At 36.6% G+C, this 24,030-nt stretch overlaps 2 protein-coding genes across 6 annotated transcripts; both read right to left on the bottom strand.

The window, feature by feature from the left end:
• Positions 1-77: 77 nt before the first annotated feature.
• LOC307005351 (hemicentin-1-like) lies at positions 78-5,307 on the bottom strand. Of its 2 annotated transcripts, none has more exons than XM_079625425.1 (10): positions 5,132-5,307; positions 4,046-4,095; positions 3,770-3,934; positions 3,544-3,681; positions 3,216-3,434; positions 2,881-3,122; positions 2,470-2,572; positions 1,797-1,972; positions 1,652-1,719; positions 78-441 (listed from the first exon to the last, which is right to left on the bottom strand). In XM_079625425.1, the coding sequence occupies exons 2-10, from the start codon at positions 4,080-4,082 to the stop codon at positions 309-311; spliced, it is 1,281 nt and encodes a 426-aa protein (XP_079481551.1). In that variant the 5' UTR covers positions 4,083-4,095; positions 5,132-5,307; the 3' UTR covers positions 78-308. The 2 variants fall into 2 exon arrangements, with proteins under 2 accessions (XP_079481551.1, XP_079481552.1); XM_079625426.1 differs by having other exon boundaries at positions 1,797-1,930.
• Positions 5,308-6,225: 918 nt separating this feature from the next.
• Positions 6,226-23,692, bottom strand: usp5 (ubiquitin specific peptidase 5 (isopeptidase T)). 4 transcript variants are annotated; one of them, XM_079625422.1, is made up of 20 exons: positions 23,352-23,692; positions 22,754-22,882; positions 21,234-21,300; positions 20,979-21,106; positions 20,607-20,752; positions 18,792-18,976; positions 18,098-18,192; positions 17,212-17,405; positions 16,519-16,590; positions 15,340-15,430; positions 15,047-15,172; positions 14,812-14,965; positions 14,509-14,683; positions 14,346-14,434; positions 13,049-13,234; positions 12,557-12,700; positions 12,313-12,455; positions 7,064-7,214; positions 6,885-6,969; positions 6,226-6,743 (listed from the first exon to the last, which is right to left on the bottom strand). In XM_079625422.1, the coding sequence occupies exons 1-20, from the start codon at positions 23,457-23,459 to the stop codon at positions 6,650-6,652; spliced, it is 2,562 nt and encodes an 853-aa protein (XP_079481548.1). In that variant the 5' UTR covers positions 23,460-23,692; the 3' UTR covers positions 6,226-6,649. The 4 variants fall into 4 exon arrangements, with proteins under 4 accessions (XP_079481548.1, XP_079481550.1, XP_079481547.1 ...); XM_079625424.1 differs by having other exon boundaries at positions 13,106-13,234; positions 23,352-23,682; XM_079625421.1 differs by having other exon boundaries at positions 18,792-18,997; positions 23,352-23,681.
• Positions 23,693-24,030: the final 338 nt, after the last annotated feature.

Raw genomic sequence — 24,030 nt, 5'->3', positions numbered from 1 at the left:
GAGAGAGAGAGAGAGAGAGAGAGAGAGAGAGAGAGAGAGAGAGAGAGAGAGGCCCACACATGTACAGTAGAAGCATGTTAAAGGAATATTAAAATTTTATTTTTGAAAGAAAAACTGCAACATTCAACATTCTTGTCATTCAAAAAGTACAGTTGTGGAAACATTTATATTATATACTCTGCAAAATACACATGATTTGATTTAAAAGTACAGTAATCATGGCATATTCATTCATTTGCATTGTTGGCATCATTAAGCAAGAAGCACATTTAAAAGCACAGGCCCAGCATAGCATGATTTTTTTCCCCTCAGTAGTTTTGCTCTCTGCTCTTGTCGATTGAATGGTTTGGGTCTGCTGGATGTGTACGCGGGTTGCGCTGTTGTCTGGGCACTGGAAACAGCTTCTCTCGCTGCAACTCCACCTCCAACTCTGTCCCACCTCTACAAACAAACAAATGCTGTAAGACCTCTGTAATATTGTATGACTTCTTTAACACTTGTAATGCATTACAAGTAATGCAAGTTAAACAATCAGACTACTTTTTTCAAGTAACTAAAGTAATGAATTACTTTGAATATTTGTATTACTTGTATTAAAAAACAAACAAGCAAGCAACCACAGGTGACAAAAAGTAATGCAAATGTAACTTTACGCATTACTTTCTATAAAAAGTAACGTAATTAGTTATTTTTAATACTGTAAAGCATTGCTTTTAAAAGTAGCTTTACCAAACACTGAATAATATCCCTACATTTATAAAAAAAATTACATTATACCAGCAACGGTGTGATGTAAACAATAGGGATGTATGGATATAAAAATTATATTTGTTTCGTATAACAGATAAATGGCAGATTATTTAAATTCCACACTATTTTGTCCAAATAAGTTAAAAAATCACATTTAAAATATAAAAAAAAAAATCTCTTGAAATGTTTGAAAGTGAAATAATTATGAACAGTATAAAAAAAGGCAATAGTAATCTAAATGTAACGGTGACACTTTACAATAAGATTCATTAGTTAATGTATTAACTAACATGAACTAACCATGAGCAATACATTTGTTACTGTATTTGTTCATCTTTGTTAACGTTAGTTAATAGAAATACTGTTCATTGTTAGTTCATGTTAGTTCACAGTGCATGAACTAATGTAAACAAGATTTTAATAAAGTATTAGTAAACGTTGAAATTAACATTAACAAAGATGAATAAATGCTGTATACGTGCAATTCATTATTCATGTTAACTAATGTAGTTAACTAATGTTAACTAACAAACCTTATTGTAAAGTGTTACCGTAAAATGTACTTATTTTTAAGAGAATATATAAAACGAAATGGCAGCATTGGAAAAGGGGATAAGTTTATCCAAAAATGAACATTTTATTATCACTGACTTTTTTGACTTTCTGTCTAGAACGATAGAAGATATTTTGAAGATACTTAGAACCCCGTTGATTTTCATTGAAAAAAAAAAAAGACAAATTTTTCAAAATCTGACAAATTTTTCAAAATATCTTCTTGTGTAAAAAAATATATATATATATTTTGAGGTGAACTATCCCTTTAAAGCAACATAAAGACCAAACAAACGTTTGGTAAGCCTGACAGTATCACTGTGGAGTAAAGGAAGAGGAGGGACTGTACCTGTTGCATTGGCAGTAGTCTTTGGCTGTAAGAGGCTGCCGCATGGATCTCAGCTTTCTCACTCTCTTCTACATAAAAGAAAAAAAAAAAAACATTAAATGAGCCACTTCCTTTCTTGCTGGTTTTCTTCCTATCTTTCTCTCACCTTCATTCGTTTGTTCCTTCGCTGGGCGAGAACAATCACAACGACAAGTCCGATCAGAACCACAGAACTGGCTCCTATGGCAATCCAGACCCACAGCTGTAAGCCAAACACGTCCTTGGTCCATGTTCCCCCACCTGCAGGTTTTTTCCCTCGCACTTTAGTGACTTCCTGTCCACCTGTTCAATGATCATTATAAACTAAGACAGAACTATTGATCTTAGTGCATCCTTTCTATTGTGCAATTATAATCATTCTTTTGGGAATGCAACGATAATGAAATTCTGTCTGATACCAATAAGCTGATAATCAACTTGGCCAATAACTATTTTGTCTAACTAAATAAAATAAAAATAAAGCACTTAAAATTATTTTAAATGTAACAAAAATGTTGATAATGTTTTAATTAATTTATCAATTAATGTATCGTATGAAAATTTATATTTTATTCAATTATTGTTTTTAAATCTTAATTTGAAGTAGATGACAGCAAACATCTAAATGTAAAATTATGGGAAATGAGCATACACAGTTAAATGTTTAATTCCGACATATATTAGCCTAATAATGGACTGCTGTCTAACATTGGCCGCCAATAACTGATGTGGTTCTGATATATAAAGTGCATCCCTACAAGACTGATTTTGTAAAGTTGTGAAATGTAGATTTTTTTCACCTGAAGGTTTGGCCACAACCATCAAATTGGTCTTTGCAGTTAGCTCTGCTCCTCCCTCGAACTTCACCGTACACACATAGTCCCCTTCATCACTAGGCTGCGCCTGAGAGAATAAGAGAGGAAATGACTGTCAACTCTTAAAATAAAGCTTCCATGAAGAACTCTAAACATCAATGGAACCTTTTCATTGCACTAAAGGTTCTTTAGATTATGCATTTTATAAAATTATTCACACTAAAAAAAGTTAGGTTTTTTTTTTTCAGAACTCTTCACCTAAAGGTTCTTTGAGGAACCCAAATTATACTAATATATTATACAAATTATTTTTCCCCAAAAAACTTTGGAACCTTTGTTTTTTAAGAGTGTAACATAAAAATGTTATGTATAGTTTATTCAAAGCAAGATATTCACATTTATCAATGTGACATCATAGTTTGTGCTGAGTTGTCCACTAGTAAATGTGACTTTTGTTGAGTTCTCGCCCTTCCAGTGTAAGCCTTTGTCTGAGTTGGTCAGGGTTGGGAAAGAGTCTGATGGGAGTTGGTCAGCCGTCCACTTCCCACCCTCAACACGTTGAGATACAGTCTGAGAAAGAGAACAGGGCAGCACTATTTTGCCCCCTTCAGGAACTTCAACAGCTTTGGTCTGGAGACCTGTTGGAGACCCATACAAATGTAATTTATAGCATGAAATGTGAAATATTATAATAATATAAAACACTTTTATTAACTATTAGGGACACCAACCGACAACAGTCAATGTTAAACTGATGTTCAAGTTTTTATTGACCACACATGTCCACTTCTCTTTTGAAGTCAGAGGCTTCAGCTTAAACACTTGTTTATTATATACTGGAACACCAGAGGGATTCAGCCACTGTACTTCAGCTTTTGAGTTTCCTGTAATGTTACAGTGCAGCTCTGCATCACTAGACTCCACCAGCACTAGGCCTGGTTTAGCAAAGACTGAGAGAGAGAGAAAAGGGAGCAAATATGAAAAATACAATAATTCAAAAAATAAATAAATACATAAAAAAGCCAACTCTAGGTTCTCGCCACAGCTATCGTTTCTCACCTGACACAACATGCACAGTGTATTGTTTCCCTGACTGAACGCAGGTATAAACTCCAGAGTCTCTTGTCTCCAGTTTGGGAACCTTCAAAGTTCCTTCATTTACCCTTAGGCCTGCTCTATCCTTAATATGGGAAGTACCTTTAAAAAATAAAATCAATTATAGTGTGACTTCTCACAATACTTCATATTCAATCATTTTTGTATAAAAAGAAAAGGAAACGGATACCCATCATCTTATTTCCACTTTTGCCCCTAATGGTAATAATGTGAACGTTGTTCAATGTCCATGCTACATCACTGTTCGGACTTAGCTTTCCACATTCCATGGAGATCTCACCCCCGACTTGCTGATATAGTACCTCATCACATTTCCCACACAATGTACACAGTGCTTAAGGAGAGAGTGATGGAGAATAAAGGGGGGGAAATTATATATAGACTGTCAAAAATAAAAGGTACTTCAGAATATTACAATGCATTTCATGAGTTTATTTATGCTCACCAAGAAGAAGAAAGAAGAGGATCTTGCAAGTTGGCATTCTGTTCCTTTTTCTAAAAAAATATATTGAATGAAAAGTAAAGTTTCTTTTTAAATCAAAAGCCCGGCGTTATATTAACATTTCTTTTCAATGACAATATTTTTTGTATATAAAAAGAGGCCCATGCTTTTACAACTAAGAAAAAAAGGGGCAAACAGGAAAACAACAAATGTGGCTGTGAGCCACAAGTGCAACTGCTTTCGGTAATTTTGTTTCTTTCTCTCTTAATTTACTACATTTTTCTCAGTAAATATAGTTCTAATTTAACTGATTAAAATTCAATTTGAATCATTTGAGATAAATATCCAAGACACTTGTATAACTAAGCTTGTAAAATAAAAATGTTTATTGTACTTTGTTCAAAAAATAAATATCAAAGCTTTATAATGTAGGCTATCTCTCATGTAACATTCCCCTTACAGTGCCTGTGGTGCAATACGCATTTCTATTTCAATCTGCTGCTATTATTACAGATTTTTTGTAAATTTTTTATCCTATACAGGTTATTATGACAAGCTGAAACATTTTCATAAATCCTGCAAAATAGTGTGCTTACGTAATATTGAAAACGTTTATTTCGTTTACTTTTCAATTCTTAAAACAATAAATTATATAGGCCTAGATTTTTTTTTTTTTTTACTTTTTAAGTTGCATTTATTATTAGTGCAAGACAAGTCGGTCCTTATATATGACGATATATTTAAAAAGCATTTAAGTTAACGGGAAAAATATATAGCCTATATAAAAACAACGAAAAGATAAAAAATTATAAATGAGCATCATGATCGAGTGTTAAAGAAATAGTAGCCTGTCCTCTTTTGGTTATAAAACAATAGATCTGTATCTCACCTGAATAGGCTAAGGCAGATTTTTCTTTACTTACACCACATTCAGCAAAAACCCATAACGTTAGGTCAGTTGGATCTTTTTTCTTTTTTTTTTCATCTCTCACGTTTTTATTTAAAAACCTTCGCGTATACAAGACAAGTTCATTTCATAGTTGAAAGCTCTGCTTTTTATACCTTTTACTGTCTATGGTTTATACTCACGTTTGAATGCCGTATTCTGTTTTGTTCAAAAGTTTCTTTTGTCAAAGTAGGATAATTTATGCGCCTTTAGTCCAACTGGCAAAAACCAGCGTGTGAGAAACCAGCCGATTCGAAAACCTTAACCTGCACTAGAAACCCAAATGAGCTGTGAGAGCGGAAGAAGAAAAAAAGAAGAAGAAAAAAAGTGTTTTTGGAGAGCAGAAACCAATGCAGGGCAGAAAACGCCTCTCACGTGTACTTCGCAGTGGGAAATCCTTGATAGATTTGAGAAGTATGGTTAAAACGTTAAACAATTCATCGATATTAGTATTTTACAGCTAAATCAACAGGCCTAAATAGCATGTGCACTAGTTGGATTTGGTCAGAACTGTTTCAAAAATAGTTATCTGCATGATGCCTTTGGGCTCAGTGATATTTAATTTAAATGCAATGTAAAATAAAGACAATTTATGTTACATTGTGATGTGGTGTTTTCTGGAAGGGACTAAAGAACAAATCATTTTTATCAGCTGAAAGGCAGAATACAAATATTTTTATTAAGTAAGATAGACATTATATAACAGTTTTAGGTTATGTTTTACCATTGGTAACATGTCCAACATTGTCCCACACAAACTTATAATTGCCCCACATTTGGTTTGTTTGATGGTGGTCACCCTATTTGTAATTTAGCTACTTACCGTCAAAGTTTGACAGCAGTAAGACAAACGACGCTTTAACTTTCCATTGTTAATTAAATGTCATTCGTGTCGACACTTTCACACAATTAAATGTCATTTTTTTACATTTTAATTCATTTGTTTAATTCATTGCTTTTACATTTATCAACAATCTTTGCACTTTCAGTTTGTTTTCCTTCCTGTAAAACGATGCTAACAAAGTTCCTTTATACACACACACCCACAATCAACCCGACACAGAGTCAGAAGAAGCAAAGAGACTTTTTTTATTTGAAAGCAAAAAGAACAAAATGAATTCTTTCCTCCCCCAAAAAAGGAGAACAAACCATAAGGAAAAAAGTGAAACCGCACGATACCTTTTGCATTAATTTTTTTCTTTTTTAATTTAAAATTCCAATATATAATATTTAGCTGTTTTTTGTGATTTAGTGATATTTACTTGTCATTAAACATTTTGCAGAAACATTCTGGAACACATAAAGGGAAGGAAGGTGGAGCTTAGCTCTAGAAGCAATGATGTCACAATAGTCACAATCCAATCAGGGGGAGGCACGAAGGAGACTAGTGTGTGTGGTAAGGCGTTGAACAACATATGGGCGTTTCGAGTAAGAACACTCTAATCCGCACATCCTACATCTCTTTTTTTTTTTCTTCCATTTTATTACGTCTGGTTTCTCTCGGTAGTGAATCAATTCGATGGAGAAGTGCTTTGACTTATTAAATGGCGCATCAGTTCAGAAGCAGGAGTCTGTCGCCTACTTTTCCAGTAGATCAGATAGAGAAGTGTGTGAGTGTGTGTCTGGGTGAAAGAGAGAGAAAGATACTATTCTAGTCTACTTTATTCCACCACTCTCCTGTAAAAGTACAGGTAGCCCAGGTCCTTAGGTGGTTTCTCAGAGGCACAAACTTTCTGATCATTAAAGATTACCCACCTGAAAGAAACAAAGACAGACACTGGATATAAAAATCACTGAGAAGATGATATTGCATTACAAGAGCTGCATATGAATAATAATAATAATAATAATAATAAAGGGATTGGAGTCCACTGATGGAGAGAGAACTTCACTCACTGATGGTCCTTCTTGATGTGGCAGACATAATGACCACACATTGTGCTCGATCCCATGTGACTGATGAACGCAAACAGCTCATACTCTTCAGAACAAAAGGATGGGAAAGATTTGAATCATTAGAAGAGAGCATAATATTTAATAAAATAAATCAATAAATGCCACACAAACACACTTACTTCCTGGTCCATCACGGACACGTGGTCCTGGAGGAGGTTCCCGACTGGCTTCACTTCCTCCCTCTGAGCGTCCACCCTCAGACACATCCATGGACTCCAGATCATCCAGATGAGAGAAGATCCAGTCCACAGCACGCTCTAGAACATTATTCTACAAACACAGAAATTGACAAAATATGGGGTTGAATCTCTTAAAAGAAAGAAATAACAAATGGCCTGTGAAAGAAAGAGCAAAGCATTCATCACAAACTGACGGTTTTATTTTCGGTTAGCAGTTTTTGTAACCTATTACCAAAATGTAAGACCCCGATTTGTGTGATTTTGTGTGCATTTCTTTTTTTTTTACATGAAAGGGATTGTTCACCCAAGAAAAAAAAAAAAGATGATATTAAAGCTAGAGTAGGTAATGTTGGAGAGCTAGCCAGATTTGAAAGTGAAAGTAGCATTTAAAGCTCCGCCCCCTCCTGTCAGTGCTCCGTCCAAAGCTACGCCCCCCCACAAACATGAACGCGCATCCACATTTGGAGTCAGCTGCATGTACCTACCAGTGATGCGCGGGTTGATCCAAAATGAGCGGGTGCCTGCGGTTACCCGCGGTTACGAGTCATCCAAAAGTATTTTTAATGATATTCGGGTCGCGGTCGGTCGGGTCGTTTACCTTTGTAATTTATATAGTACTAGACACAATGTTCTATGAAATACACAGGTCTACACTTTATTGTCTGAATGCGCGAGGATGACGCACGAGCAGTCTGCAGATGACAGTGGGAAATCCTTATTTACCTTTTGAATGTTGAGCGCGTTATTAACTTTTGAATAAAAGCTGACGCGGGACAAAATGCCCGATTTCCCAACGCGTTGAACTGAGCAATGCCATTGTGCCATTTTAATAGGCTACTTTTAAACGCATATAGCTCAGTAATGTCAGTTTTATGTAGCCTATTTGCTGAGAGGGGGCGGGATTTTTGTTGGGAAAGTCCGGGGAGAGACGCACACGTCGATTAGACTGGATAAACACATGCAGCATCTTAATTGTTAAGAAAATGAAACGAAATAAATGAATAAATCAAGCCTTTATTACAAAACACTAGGCGATATCATACAGCATTCAGAAAAATGCGCACCCCTAGTTCCTCAGTCTATGGCCCATGACGCGATGAGCATTTACTATAGCTACTTTAAACAAACGCGGGTCGGGTACAATATTTTCTTTCTTTTTTTTTGCGCTCCGAGTTGCGGGCGGGTTAGTTGAAAACGTCGGTCGGGTGCGGGTTGTTTATACATTGACCCGTGCATCACTGCTGTGCACGCAGTGGTGCTCGGGCACGAGACATGAAGGCATCTGATTGGTTCTTTACATTCGCACCGAATGGCAGTGATTGGTCAGAGTTTTTACTGTCCTACAGCTGCTACAGAGGTCAGATTTGTTTCATTCCTTTTTCTGAACACATAATGTATTGACTACTATCAGAATGGAAGGACCATTTCACCCAGTATATAAAAAAATGTTTCTGAACAGGATTACCAACCCTACCTTTAAATGAAGAACGTTGGTAACCTGACAGTAGCCATTCTTCAAAATATCTTTTGTGTTCAACAGAAGAAACTCATACAGTTTCTTTCTTCTGAATATCCCATATCCCTTTAACTAGACAATCTAAGTGATGTTATTTATTTGGTGTTACAAATTAAAAGGAATGTTATATTTATGGTAGTGAGGTAAAAACAATGTGGTAACTAGGTTGTATGCAAAATTGGGGACAATGTTATGCTTTTGGTAATTTAATTAACCATGAGGGGGAAAAAATCAGTTCACAAACTGTTAAAAAGTTTGGGGTCTGCAAGATTTTTTTGGTGAACAAAATTAATTATTTTAGTCAGCACTGGCACATTAAATTGACCAAAAGTGACATTAAAGACATTTATAAAGTAACAAAATATTTCCATTTTAAACAAAAAAAAAATAGTTCTACTCCACAAAGAATCCTGAAAAAATATATAGGTAGTTCCACAAAAACAGCTAGCATTTAAAATGTTGAAAAACTGTTTTCAACATTGATAATAGGGCTGCCACCTAACTGTTAGTCGACTAGAAGAGGGCTCGTAGACCAACATTTTATTAGTCTGTTAGCCGCAAAAAAAAAAAAAAACCTTCCACAGGAAGTGACGAAATCATGCAGTCTGGAAATCAAAACATTCGCTTATCATTCATCGACATCAAATATGGCTTATTTGAAACATGCAAGTAGTAGCAACTTAAGTCCACTCGCTCTAATGTTAACCTAGATAATTGTGCACTATTATTAGATGCATAGGTGTTTGTGTGGAGAGCCGCTTACTGCATTACATACAGGCGCCGGTGCCATCACTTGCATTTAACTTAAAATACTCAGTTTCAGTCATACAGATAAGAGTAATACAGACTTTAAAGGGTCTACATTTATTTCTGTAAACTCACAAGAACAACAAAACTTGCTTTTGTAAAATAATGAAAACATTCAGGATGTCCTTTCTGCCATCTTGGTCTCAGTCAAGTCACAAAACAACAAAAACTCAAAACGAACAAAAACAAGTGTATACTTGCCTCACAGACATGAGAAATATATTCACAGAAAGCTTGAATATCTACTTAATCTGAGAATATTTATTTTCCATCTTAATTGGTTCATTTATGTACATCCTTATGAAACATCCTTATGAAACGTGCATATAGGCAGCTACGCACGTCCACTACTGCGAAGATGGTATCAGAGTCATAATACACTCATAATCATTACGTTTGCCGGTGCGTGGTGGCACGCATTATGCGTGCGATTCAGTGCTGATTAGTAATATATAGGCAATTAAAGGCTTGTTATTATGAGTTATGGATTATTAATATAAACTAGGGCTGTCAATCGATTAAAAAATTTAATCGCGATTAATCGCATGCTTGCCAGGAGTTAACTCGCGATTAATCGCACATTTTTTATTTGTTCTAAATGTACCTTAAATTAATACTTTTCAAGTTTGTATAATACTCTAATCATTATGGGCATGGATAAATATGGATGCTTTATGCAAATGTATGTTTATTATTGAAACCATAGTCAACATAGATTATAAAGACGAGACATGTTTCAAAGGTCATAGATGTTTTTCAAAGAACTTGTTCATGTCTATTAGACACATGAAGAAAGAATAAAGAAATACCAGGTTCCCATTACTTCTCTTTCTTTGCACTGAGCAATTTACTAAAACAAACATGTTTAGATTTTGGCATGACAGGGCAGCTCTTCTGAAAATGCTAAATGTACATTTATTATTTATTACTACATTAGTTTGTCTCTCTCTGTGCCCATTTTGATGAAGCTAAATTCTCAATAAAACTGTTTTCATTGGTATATTTTACTGTTTCTGTTGTCAAACAACGGAATGAATATGAAATAGTGACTGAAACGCGACCCATTAAACATAACCAGCTCTCCCTTCCAAGATGTTAATCTGCACAACAAACCTGATAATCGAGCCGTCGTCTGATGAAATCAAATACACATAAGATAAAGACAATATCTCTGTTGTGATTTCTGCTATAAGTGCATGTAAAATAGAGAAGCAACATAATATCTGTGTTTAACTGAATTAAAGCGCTGCTCCTCTCTACGGCGTGAGACGCAGAGCGAGCGAGCGAGAGAGGTGTGCGCGTGCTGGGAGAGTACCGGCGATTCTCAGAAACTAAAGGGTTTGGGCGCTTTATTGAAGAGAAAAAAAAAAAAAAAAAAAAATAAATAAATAAAAATCGCTAAAGGGGTCTGCAATGTCGCTAAGTTGGCAACACTGTGTATCTCCATTTCTCCAACTAGGGATGGGTCACGGGTCAAACTGAAAATACGCGCTGCGTTAATCGCGCGTTAAAATAATTAGTGCCGTTAATATGATGTTGCGTTAACGCCTAATTAACGCGTTAACTTTGACAGCCCTAATATAAATGCGTACTTAGTCAACTAATCGTTTAAATGAACGACTACTTGTCGACTAGAAAAATCTTTAGTCGAGGGGAGTCCTAATTGATAATAATAAGAAATGTTTCCTAAGCACCAAATCAACATATAAGAATGATTTCTGATGGATCATGTGAATTCACTGGAGTATTTCTTGTTGAAAATTCAGCTTTGCAACACATAAAAATGAATATTTCATGATATTACCTTTTTTTTGTACAATTGTTCATCAAATAAATGCAGCCTTGGTGAGCATAAACATTTGCAAAAAAAATGTTTTTTTAAATATAACCGCCCCCAAACAGTGTATTTTTGTATATTATTAATTGTTCAGTACAATAGACCAATTTTGTGTTAGTAAACATGGTGACCTTTTTTTGTAGGCGGAGCTTAGGTGGTGGCAGAACGATCCCTCTGGCCGCTTCACTAATGTTAATTTGCAAGTTTTGTTAGCTTGTTTTTTAACAATGACTGGAGAAAATCCGAACGAATTGCGTTCATATTCTGGGTTCATCCGCTTATCTGCACATAGTATGGTTTCTTAATAAGGTGTGTACTGTGTACATACATTAAGCCACAATAAAGTGCCTTTTAAAAGCTTTTTTCACGTTAAGCATTTTAGAATGTCCCGAGGAAAACCAACTTGTTAAGGTTGACCGGCAGAAGTGCGTTAATGGTTTTCCTGATGCTAAATCCAGCCTTGGAGAATATCCTTTCTGAAGGTGTGCATCCACACTTTAGATTTTCTTATCCCATTGTTAAAGATTGAAATCCCTGCAGCCAAGACGGTCCTCTGTTGGTCACGGATCGAAAGTGAAACTTAAATCTGTCACAGGGTGTGTTTGGATGTATTCACCCATGTTAAAAAATATTTATTAAAAGCTTCTTTGCACATTTTTATCTACAGCATTATCATAATAGGCTTGAGAACGTATTGACAGAAAACCGGTAGTTAAATCAGACATTGAGCACCCTCATAATAGCCAAAGTGGCATGATCCTCGTTTCATAACAGCTCTGCGAAGATTCGACCTTGAGATTGGTGGTCGAATCAGGCTCCTCCTATCGAAGCATCGAATCTTCGACTATTCGGGGCCACCCCTAATATTTTCAAACATATCTAATAATTATTTTAAAAAAGTAAAAGGGACACCAAAGCGTACCATATTTGAGGAAACAGATTACGTACAAAGCAGCTATAAGTAGGTTTATCTATAAAACAATGTTGTAAAAAATCAGATCTATGCATCAATATATTTTTGCCTCTCACCGTAGCTCTGAGAGCACGAGTGGCCTGGTCTCGACTGAAGCCCATAGAAACGATGGTTGCAAGGTGTTCCTCGGGTACACTCTCAGTGGGTGTTGTGCCAGGAGCAGAACTAGAGCCAGGCAACACTAAAGGTGCGGAAAAATCTGCAGAAAAAAATAAATCACACACAGAGAATTATTACTCTAAATCTGCATACTGCTTTAAATCCTAGTCACAGCTGACACTCATTGATGAATGTATTTACCAGGGTCGTCCATGTGCCCCATCACCCAGTTCATAGCAGCGTCGATGCCAGTGTTGCCCGTGTAGTACACAGCCTTCCGGCAAGCTTCCAGCGGAAAACCCATCTCACAGAGCTGAGACACTGTGGAGTCATCCAACACCGGAGCTGAGAGACAGACAGAGACAGAGAGAGAGAGATTGGTCTACACACAGCTTTTGATACAAGGAATCATTACAGACTGACTGCTAATCAAAATAAAATTGAAAAAAGTTTAACCAATGCTTAAATCCAAGACAAATTCCATTTAATTGAAAATTAAATACTGAGGCTGTATGATACATCATGTATACAGAGCACCACATTTAAAAAAAAAAGTGTTTATCTTGAACTAAAGCAAATGATTGTATTGTAACGAACAAAAGACAAAAAAAAAAGAAAGCAAAGGAAAAAGAATGAAAGACAGGCTCAAGTGAGGACAGATGCAGTCGGAAAGAGGAGAAAAGACAGACTGACACAGCAGTGGGGAGTAGAGAGAGTCGTCCTCCTCGTTGCCGTGGGAACCCAGGATACCTTTAACCTCCACATCGGGGGTCATGAGAGGAGGCGGGGCCACCTCTGGCAGAAGCTCCTCCCCTGGCTGCTGTCCCATGGCACGGAGCGCACTCAGATCCAGCGTGTCAGGAACGTCAATGCTCACATCTAACAAAATGATGACAAGAGTATATTAGTCTTCAAACTATGGCTGTCAACCAAGACCATAGATTAGGGATGCTCATTTCGGCTAATTTTCCCGACCAACAACCGCCGCTCGTTATCCGATTATTAACCGTTAACTGATAAAATTATAATATTGAATTGGCATTAAGTAAAAATAAAATTAACGAGTATTTGTGACCCGTTAAAAAAAGAAAAAAAGAAAAAAGATCACAGGTTTATTTTAACGAGCAAACAGCAGCAGCAGAACAGATCAACAACAGAACCTGGATCCACATCAAATGATCGCGCACCTGCAGCATTTCTGACAGTGACAACTGAGAAGAACAGAATGAAACAATATATATATATATTTAAAAAAACTAAAATAGGCCTACACTAAATATATTTTTTAAACTTAAATAATTAACAAATTAAGAAGAAAACAATGAATCAGGTTGAAGCTTTGGAAAAACAGGGTTTTTCCCTCATCAAACTACGTTTTTTCGTCAAATAAAAATAGCAGACCTACCTCAATCCACAGCTTGTCTAGTTCTTATTTAAAAATAAGTAACATGTCTACATGATGTGGGGTTAATCGGGGTCTCCAATGGCTAGATGTCCCGGGAATACAGAGATAACGTATCGCTAGAGTGGCCAACTTCGGAAAGCGCCTTTCATTTGCTTGTGGATGTTTGCTTCGCAAGTGATAGCCTATTGCATTGTACTTGCACTACTGCTTTATTTTAATACCGCGTAGTTAACAAATATAGGCTATCTACTATTTTTTTAACCATGCAGCAAACAAAAGAACAACAAAAAAAGCTAAAAAATATATATTTATTTTTTTACTTTTAAACAGTTTAACTGATAGTATTAATCGGTCAAAATTTTTACTTTCGGTTAACGGTTAAATCGTCAATATGAGCATCCCTACCATAGATTTATTTGTACAGAATGAACATGTTATAGCAGAGGTCTTCAACTCTGCTCCTGGGGACCTACTACCCAGCAGCCTGAAAACACAGGAACAGGGTTGAAGACCTCTGTGTTATAGTATCAAACATAGCCAAATATATATAAATAATATACAGAGAGAGAGAGAGAGATAATTCACCTAGTTTTTTAGGAACCCAATCCAGGCCAAAAGTAAATTTCTTGATTTGGATAACAAGATGGTCAGGAAATGAAGCAAAGCGAGTGGTCCTAGAAACAAAGACATATAAACACACAGAAGAAACCCAAAGACTGACTGAAAAGTAAATTAATATTATTATTACTTTGTGGCAGTGGTTTTGGCCTGCACTGCAGAGCTCCAAAAATCTGTGAGTGTTTCTGGTTCGCTGAGAGCAGCCAAACAGGCAGCAAATGGGATTTGAGCACGTGTCACAGCAGGGGGAGGGGCTCCAGATGACTCCGCCTCATCACGGCGACGCTCTGCTTCTTGAAGCTCCTCTGATAAACAGGAAAGAGAAGATGATAAATGAGAGGAAGGATAAAATGGAATGGATACACAGAAGCATTCTATTATTATTTTATCCAGTCTTTCCAGTAAGTAAACTACATTCCAATGAGTGTCTAACCCATATTAGTTGCCTGGTCCATGGGAACGGGCAGCTGGACAATGTAGTCCACTCGTTGCGTATACTTGGCCTTTTGTGACTGCTGGCATACGATCTTCTCTTCCACCAGGAAGCGGAAAGCTTCTGAGGGATTCATGCCAGACCGACAGTTCCTCTGGCCAACGTAAAGAAAAGCTGAATTGAGCAAATGCACAAATAGAGAAAAACAAAGACAGCAGGAGAAAGTCATCCTTACCTCCACCATATTTATAAAGTGAAGAAGAAACTCCTGCGCATCCTGCTGCCGATTGGTCGAGAACTCAGGGTGGCCTCGTCCAACCAGAGCTTTGAACATGCGAGGTGCTATCCCAACCTGGTCACCCTGTACAAACAAAATAATTTATGAATGGCTTATCTCAACAACTGAACATAAACACAATGACATTTCATTCGAAAAAAATGTATGAAGGATTTGCACATAAATTCTGCTCATCTTTCCTGAATGAGACCCAGTGAATTAGAATTGTTAAGCGGTGTGTGTGTGTGTACCCTGGGTTCGGTGGAGGCACTGGGGTCATCTCCGGGGTCCGGGGCCGGCTTAGAGTACTCTCCTGACAGAAGGCCATAGCCCAGCTTTGCTCTGATATTAAATAGTGAAAAGGAAGGAAGAAAGAGAACATTTTTGGTGGTTACTTCATCAATTGCTGTAGTGTTTAACCTTTTGAAATAATTTTTTTTTGTAGGATGTAAGCAGATGTTCATGTTTTTTTCCCCCTGCTTTCATTCAGGTAGCAGAGAGAAAAGATGTATAGTGACCTCTGCTGGATATATGAGATTAAAGGGATAGTTCAGCCAAAAATTAACATTCTGTCATCATTTACTTAAAGGAGAACTCCGGTCAATTTTAACATTGAGCTCAATTTTTTGTAAATTTGGAGTGCTGTCAATACAGAGAACAACGACAAAAATCGGTGTTGCCTACACCGTGTTATCCTCTTTTTAAAATATGCACCCTATTGACTTGAATGGGGCAAGTTTTAAACCTGCTTTTAGCCTCTTAACATCCTTAATGTTTCATTACAAGTGCCCAGCCATGTTAGATGATTCCTTCAGAGTGAACACGAGTGAATCTGACTGCAGTAGATGTGAAAGATATGAATAAAAATGATGTTATATCAGCCAGCGCACATACCTGTATTTAGTTCCTGTTTTCGGTCGAAGTCCAAAGTAGTCGATTGTCGAGTTGAAGCGCATAGGTTTAGTTACTTAGATCACGCGCGTGAACTCGACAATCGACTACTTTGGACTTCGACCGAAAACAGGAACTAAATACAGGTATGTGCGCTGGCTGATATAACATCATTTTTATTCATATCTTTCACATGTACTGCAGTCAGATTCACTCGTGTTCACTCTGAAGGAATCACTCAACATGGCTGGACACTTGTAATGAAACATTAAGGATGTTAAGAGGCTAAAAGCAGGTTTAAAACTTGCCCCATTCAAGTCAATAGGGTGCAAATTTTAAAAATAGGATAACACGGTGTAGGCAACACCGATTTTTGTCGTTGTTCTCTGTATTGACAGCACTCCAAATTTACAAAAAATTGAGCTCAATGTTAAAATTGACCGGAGTTCTCCTTTAACTTCAAGTTGTTCCAAAAGATTTTGGGGTGAACAATCACTAAACACACCAATATTTTAAAGGTTTGTGGGTCAGGTACTCACACTTGAGTCTTAAAGTCCTGGGTAGGGTCACTGGGCGCCTCAGCAAAGACCTTGTCAATGTTGGAAACGTATCTGACAAATCAAAGAGTGAGAGGAACAAAAGATGCATTTAGAGACTTAATTTTATTTCAATAGTTAATATAGGAACAAAAATATATAAAACATCCATATCTAATACACATACACTACCATTCAAAACTTTGGGGTCTGTAAGATTTTTTTTATGTTTTCAAAATAAGTCTATTATGGCTGCATTTATTTAATACAAATACAATTACAAAATATAATATAATATTGTGAAATATTATTACGATTTAAAATAATGTTTTTCTATTTTAATATATTTTAAAATGTAATATATTCCTGTGATGGTAAATTAAAATTTTCAGCATCATTACTCTTCAGTGTCACATGATCCTTCAGAAATCATTCTAAAATGCTGATTTGGTGCTCAAGTAACATTTCTGATTATCAATGTTGAAAACAGTATTCAGTTCAGGATTCTTTGATTAATAAAAAGTTCAAAAGAACAGCATTTATATGAAATAGAAATTGTTTGTAACATTATAAATGTATTTACTGTCACTTTTAATGTGTCCTTGCTGAATAAAAGTATTTCATCTTTTAAACGGTAGACATGGTAAAAACACTAAAATCCCACACATTCTCAAAAGCACTCTGAAAAACACTAACTTGGTCTGGAAGTCTGGGATGGTGAAGAGCACTTGCATGACAGAGTTGAGGTAGCAGCTGTTTCCCAGGTTCTTCATGCCGGTGAGCCCCGGGCCCCACATGGGCCTCAAAGTGGTGCCTGACTCCTGAATCACCTCCCACTCTCCCACACGCTGGTTCACTGCGATCTCCAGCTCAGTCATGGTTCTTTCCGTCTGACATAGAGGGAGGAGGAACACACTTTAACACCAGCTTTTTTTTTTAACAGCTTCTTAAAGGACCCATGACATGAAATTTTCACTTACTGAGGTTTTTTAACATTAATATAGAGTTCCCCCATATACAGGATATGGTCCCCAAGTTTCTAGAAATTTAAATCGGTGTAAATCGAGCTTTTGCTATCTTTCTCTGCCTTTGAGAAAATGGAAACTCAAACGGGCTGATCTTGAATCTCCTCATGACGTTATAAGGAGAAATGTTACCTCCTCTTTCTCTGCTTTGCCTGCTCTAGATCGCTAAATACTTTAAAAACTTCTCACGATTCGTTTATCTCGATAACTTTAATAGTAAAAACGTATAATAACTGTAGTAAAAAAAATCGAGAGAGTTTCACATGTAATAAATAGCTATTTCATATGCAAGCATGTCAGCCAATCACAGCAGTGGCCGGTTACACTGAATCTCACACCAGACGCCCCTTCAAACAGAGCGTTCAAATCAGAGGCTAAAATCAGGCTAGGAAAAATGCCTTTCTAAATTGTGACTATTTTTGATCTAAAAAACATACTAAAAATATAAGGGCAACCCAGGAAACATTATAAAATAATAAAATAACCCCATATAATGGGACCTTTAAGCACTTTAAGAATGAAATCCCATCTTGCAGAGGTTTTTGGAATGAATGTACCTTTTCCATAGTCATCATATCGATGCCAAAGTGAGAAAGGTGTTCTGGAAGCTTAGAATCTAAAACCATATCATCTTCATCATATGAATAGACATCTGCAAAGACAGACACAGCACACAATCAGTCAGTCAGTTCTTTTGACAGCAAAGAACATTGTAAATTGATCAAAAGAGAGAATAAATACATTGGTGATAAAACAAAAATTCCTTCCATTTTAATTAAATGTTTTTTTCCTTTATATTCATCAAAGAATCTTGAAAAACTTGATTTTCACAAAAATATTAAGCAGCACAACTGTTTTCAACATTGATGATAACATTAATAAGCACTTGATCCTTCAATTTCTGAAGGATCATGTGATTGAAGACTGGAGTAATGATGCTGAAAATTCAGCTTTGCCATCACAGAAATAAAATATATTTTTAAATATATGGAAAGATGTTTTGAAATGTAACTATATTTTACAATTTTATTTTTATAAATAAATGCAGCCTTGAGACTTCTTTCAAAAACATATGGCACATATCACATGGGATCATTCTGTGATACTTAGGTTTTAAAAAGCTTGATGCTGGTCGCTATTTACTGCCGTTTAATCTTCATTTTAGGGTGAACTCTCCCTTCAACTGGCTTGAGATATTCAACAACAACATGATTTCATTAGATTCCAGTAGATTTTGCGTGACAATCTCACCTGCTCCGTCCGGTGTTATTGTGCCCAGTTTGACAGCCAATGGGTATCCAGTCTGCTGGTAGTGCAAGAGGGCGTGGTTATTTCCTCCTGATCCATCAAAATACCTCCGCCCACACAAAACCTTCCCATCTGTCAGATTCATCCAGATGTTCTCCTGGAGATCACAAACCTCGCACTTCCAACCACTAAAAGAAAGATAGGAGCATCTAAATGCAAACAATCAATTACTGTAAATTTATCTGGGATCATATTCTCAAAGCTTAGCAGTACATTAGGGCTGCAACTAACGATTATTTTAATAATCGATTAATCTGTCGATTATTTTTTCGATTAATCGGATTAATTTTTTTTTTTTAAAAGCATTCATTCCCAACCCTTTATTCAAAAACAGAACTGACAGTGCAAATTCACAGTGCAAAAAAATCTTCAGAAAGTGCACAAACAGGTCGCTCCTTATAGGATGCACCGATACCATTTTTTCAGAACCGATCCGATACCAAAAATCCTGAGTATCGACCAATACCGATACCAGGGCAGTTTTTTTTTTAAATCAAGTAGAATTTCTAGAACTATGTTTGTTGAACTGATAATCACTATTTTGTGTGTTAAACACAATCTACTTAATACAGACAACTTCATTAAAAAAAAGACCATAAATGCTATTAAAAACTAGAATAGTGGATAATTAAGCATACAATTTAGTCTAGAAAAATCACAAGTGCACAATAATTGTATTAAATCTGAACATGAAAAAACATTTAGTGAGGAACAAATATTAGAATAAGTGTAACACTAAATCTGGTAAAACGTTACACATTGCTCTTTGTATTGTTGTAAAATACATTCATGAAAAACAAGATAACAAAAATCAAAAAGATAAATTATTTTATAGCCTACTATAAAATTGAGACATGTTTTAAATGTATAGCACATCGGTTTAATGAGGCAGCGAAATGATGGATAGTACAGAACTAGAAAGGCTATTAATAATCGTTCATTGCGTCGCTGTATTATGATATGAAAGGCCCCAATACAGTGCGGCACACAGCGCTTATGCGCATCCCGAGCGCAGAGTGATGCGCTTGAAGCAACACGAGTCACAGCGCGCAGCGCTTCGAGTCCGCATTGAAAAGTTCAAATCACAAAGGAAAGGCATATTGATGCGTAGTGTATTATACAGTATCTATCTATCTATGCAATAGTTTATTGAGCATTTTCTTTTAACAGTTTTAAATGTCAGTTACTGTGCGCGTGAAGAACAATTATAGTGCTCTGACTCCTGTGTTGAGAGAAACCCGGTAACATGATGCAGCAATAAAGTCCAGCAAGATAAAGTTGTTTAATGCAAAACCATGGACCTTTATCTACAGATCAAGTAGAATTATAGTAACTTTGAATCATCTTGGAGAGAGTTTTTCATCGTGTTGACTGTCGTAACCGAACGCGACGCGCTGTCAGATGCTGAATGGAGAATGACTGACAGCCGCAGCGGAGGGAAAAGTGTACGTGATCTTGAATTTAATGACTTAAATATTCATTTCTATCTCACATTATACTATATAATGGCTTCCGAACACTTATGATATAGTGCAGGACAACTTTATGATGCTTTATAATGTTTTTGTACCTTTTGTGGGGCTTAACAATAGCACAGAATATACGCACAAATTTTTTTTACATCTCCGTGTCGCGCGACACAACGAATCGATAATGAAATTCGTTGCCAACTATTTTAATAATCGATTTTTATCGATTCGTTGTTGCAGCCCTACAGTACATATCAAATGTGTCAACAACATTTGCACGTGTGTATACCTCGGAGGAATTTTGACCCCATTGTCGAGTTGTTTAAGTTCAGCTGCGTATTTTGACTCCTGTCGCACTTCACCGTCCCACTGCTGCACCTGCAGAGCGTGTGACACAGAGTCTGCTGCCTGCAGCCCCGCCATCGACAGAGACACCTGCAAGAGAGAATGACAAATGACACAGTGAATGATAGTTAGAAAATTCAGCTTACACTTAATTATGACTACATAGCATTATATTTGGTGAATAAATAAAAAGTCAACAGTCTATAAACTGAGTATCACAGCTTAATAAGAAATTGAACATGCCATCCACAAGTCTGTTATTATTAAATAGTGAAAAATAATGTTAAAAAATACAGTAATATAAAATGATATTCACCCTCTCCCGAACGACATCTGGCATGGAGGCTAGATCATCCGACGTCACTTCCTGCCGGTCTGGGAACAGAACCACCTTGACTTCTTCCTCATATTGCTCCTGATCAACATCAAACCCTCCCTCAATTCCTACGAGAAAAACATGAAAGCTTTACATCCTCTTATGTTTCATAAAATAAGCTTACTGACAATAAAAAATAGCATGTACTAAAATATTAAGCAAACACTGAGGGGGGGAAAGAAAACAGGTGCTTACCAATGGCCAGTCTTGTGGGCTTCTTTTTTGGAGGATCACCGGATCCAGCATTGGGATCTTCCTCCTTCTGATAGACAGACAAGATTAGTCTATATTTGCCAGAAGAACAGCACAAGAAACGTGACACTACAAAACTTGGTTGTACAATTCATATTTGCTTAGTTCAAAAGCAATGACCTGACGAGTCGCACATCAACTACAGTGAATTAAAATTAAAGTATGCTTTTCATTAAAATAATTTATCCTATATACCATATTAATATGCAGAGACTTAAATAAGCAACATGTTGTGTATGTTTTGCAGCCTTAGTTACATTATTTTTTCCATTAAATTTTCCTATTGTGATTTTTTTTTTAGTCTTAATTTAAGAGTTATAAGCCATTAATTAAACCAACCAGCTACAAGGTGATCACAACATTATATGAAGCAAAAATTATTTGAAGCATGAAAAAAAAAACATGATATGAAGCAAAAAAGTATTTGAAAATCAGACAAAAAGACAAAAGGTACAAGACTGTGTAGAGTAATTAAAGTCGCAATGAAACGGAAGTAGGGACAGATCTTAAATTAAGTATTGTGATACATAGCTGAGTGTAACAGAACATATATATATATAGGTTCTATGCATTGGTTTATGTGGTTTTTAAGATGTGGGTGTTGCATTCAAAAGTGGAGGCAGATGAACTTGCAGAAAAGCCTGTTATTTTCACAGGAAGGACATGCTATTTTCATTAAACACTAGGTCAAAACTTTTTTTAAACAAAACATAGGCATGCATTGTTCTTGATTAGATATATAACATGCATTTAGAAAGTAGTGGCTTTATAGAACTACAATCCCATAAAGCATTGCAAATTATAAATGTTAATTACATAGAGGCAATTTATTTACTTTCATAGCTAAATATGTATATTAAGCATATAAATATTGTATTATTTTGAGAGTGTTGGAGATTGACTTTTACAACATTTGCAGTGCTTTATTGATGTGGGCAATCATCACGGAGAGCGGTTTCTGCATGATTTGCTTGTCACGATTCCCTGATTGGTGGAGATTTCTTCTTTCTTCAACAGGAATTCCACCGTTAAACAAATTAGTTAAAAATCTAGGCTAATGGTTTCAACAAATGGCTTCAATATATCATTGATTAACAACCTTGTAACTCACAATAAGTCTGTCTTTAATGTTATTAAATTATCATTCAAAATCAATTTGGCTAAGGAGAAAATGAATATGATTTTTTACTTCCTAATCCAAATGTTTAACATGAATAATTGCTTTGTCCCACCCAGCGTGAAACCGCAACACTGGCTAAACCAATGGCGCGAGTCTGGGGGCGGGACTCTGTTTGTCTGGCCAATGAAAGACAGGAGTGTTAGGGAAACCTGTTTGACATCAATCCATTTTATTTTCTTCTTTTAAAATTACGTTTGGAGAATGGATACTTTAAAGATTTCTGAACATGTACTCAAATCATACATTACTGTTCATAAACTGAATTATGTGTTTCTGTGCTTACCTGTGTTTTCCGGGTCCTGGTGATGTGCAGGTAAGCTCTCTGACCGGTTTTGGCGTGGTGTCGGTCTACGTGCGTACTTCCATAGCCGAGAAAGCTGTTCATACAGACATACAAGCCTCCCTCACTCTCCTGAAATAATTGAAAATAACTGTTATAATAAAATACTGTTGGTCAGCAGCACCACGCGCACAATGAGGCGGTCTCACGCGCACACCACAAAATAACATTCACGCGCATGATACAGAAGCACAGGCATCTCAAGATAAGAAACTTTGCAGCTACTAGCTCAAGAAAGCGGTATAACTAGCTCACAGCTAGCTAAAGTTATATATAATCGGGTCATTTAAAGTTACACAAAACGAATGGCTTAGTCGAGATGTAACCAAAGAGTGCAGAGTCAACAGTGCAATGATGACTCGCGAGAGTCGTGACCTAATGAAGGAAAACTTGAGCACTAAATGAGCGCTAGTTAGCAAACATCCCGGTATATCACAGCTGGTAAGAAGACAAAAGCAAAACATCAACCTTATGCAAATAACGTTAAATAAATAAATAAATCCCGAAAGTGCGCGATGACTGTGCAGTCTGCTGAACTCACCGGGCTGGCGAATGAGAAGGCGCACTCGTCTTTGTGAACACGATCTCCGGGCCTCGGAACCCGAATCGTAGACAGAACCGACATCAATATCTCGCTAACCTCCGTCATCTCTGGCTAAACACAATTTGCCTTCTTGCCTAGACACACGCTTGCCCGCCTGGTTTTTTGGCCCCCGCTCCTGAAATACAGTCCACTTGAAGTCTCTGACAGCCACTTCTTTCTCTGTTTCCCCTCAATGAAAGCTGCTGCTGCTGATGATCCAGTGTGTTTCATTCGAGGCCAGGGGCGCTGCACACACTCGCACTGGACGCATTACAGCCTCAAATGCTTGACCGTAAAGTGTCTAAAACGAGCGCACTTATTTTGATTACATTTCTATTTTTGACGTAAAAATGGCAAATATGCATGTTTGTTTAACGTCTTTCATGGAAGATAATTTAAATGATCGTTTAATGCACCAATAGTAATCTTAGGGGAAAAAAACTTTATTTAGCACATTATCACTGAGGAGAAATGTTAACCTATATTATAAGGTCTCATATATTTTGGGTATTACGGTAATATGGAAGCCATGACAGTTGACAAAATGAGAAAGCGGAAAATTTTACCTCATGTAAATAATAATACTGGCCTCATGCGGCTGGGAGTGTAAGTGCGGCCACGCAAAGGTTATGCGTCA

This window comes from Phoxinus phoxinus (assembly GCF_949152265.1).
Source record: "Phoxinus phoxinus genome assembly, chromosome: 10".
NCBI lineage: Eukaryota > Metazoa > Chordata > Actinopteri > Cypriniformes > Leuciscidae > Phoxinus > Phoxinus phoxinus.
Note: the sequence above shows the minus strand (reverse complement) of the source record. Positions and strands in the feature narration are given on the sequence as shown.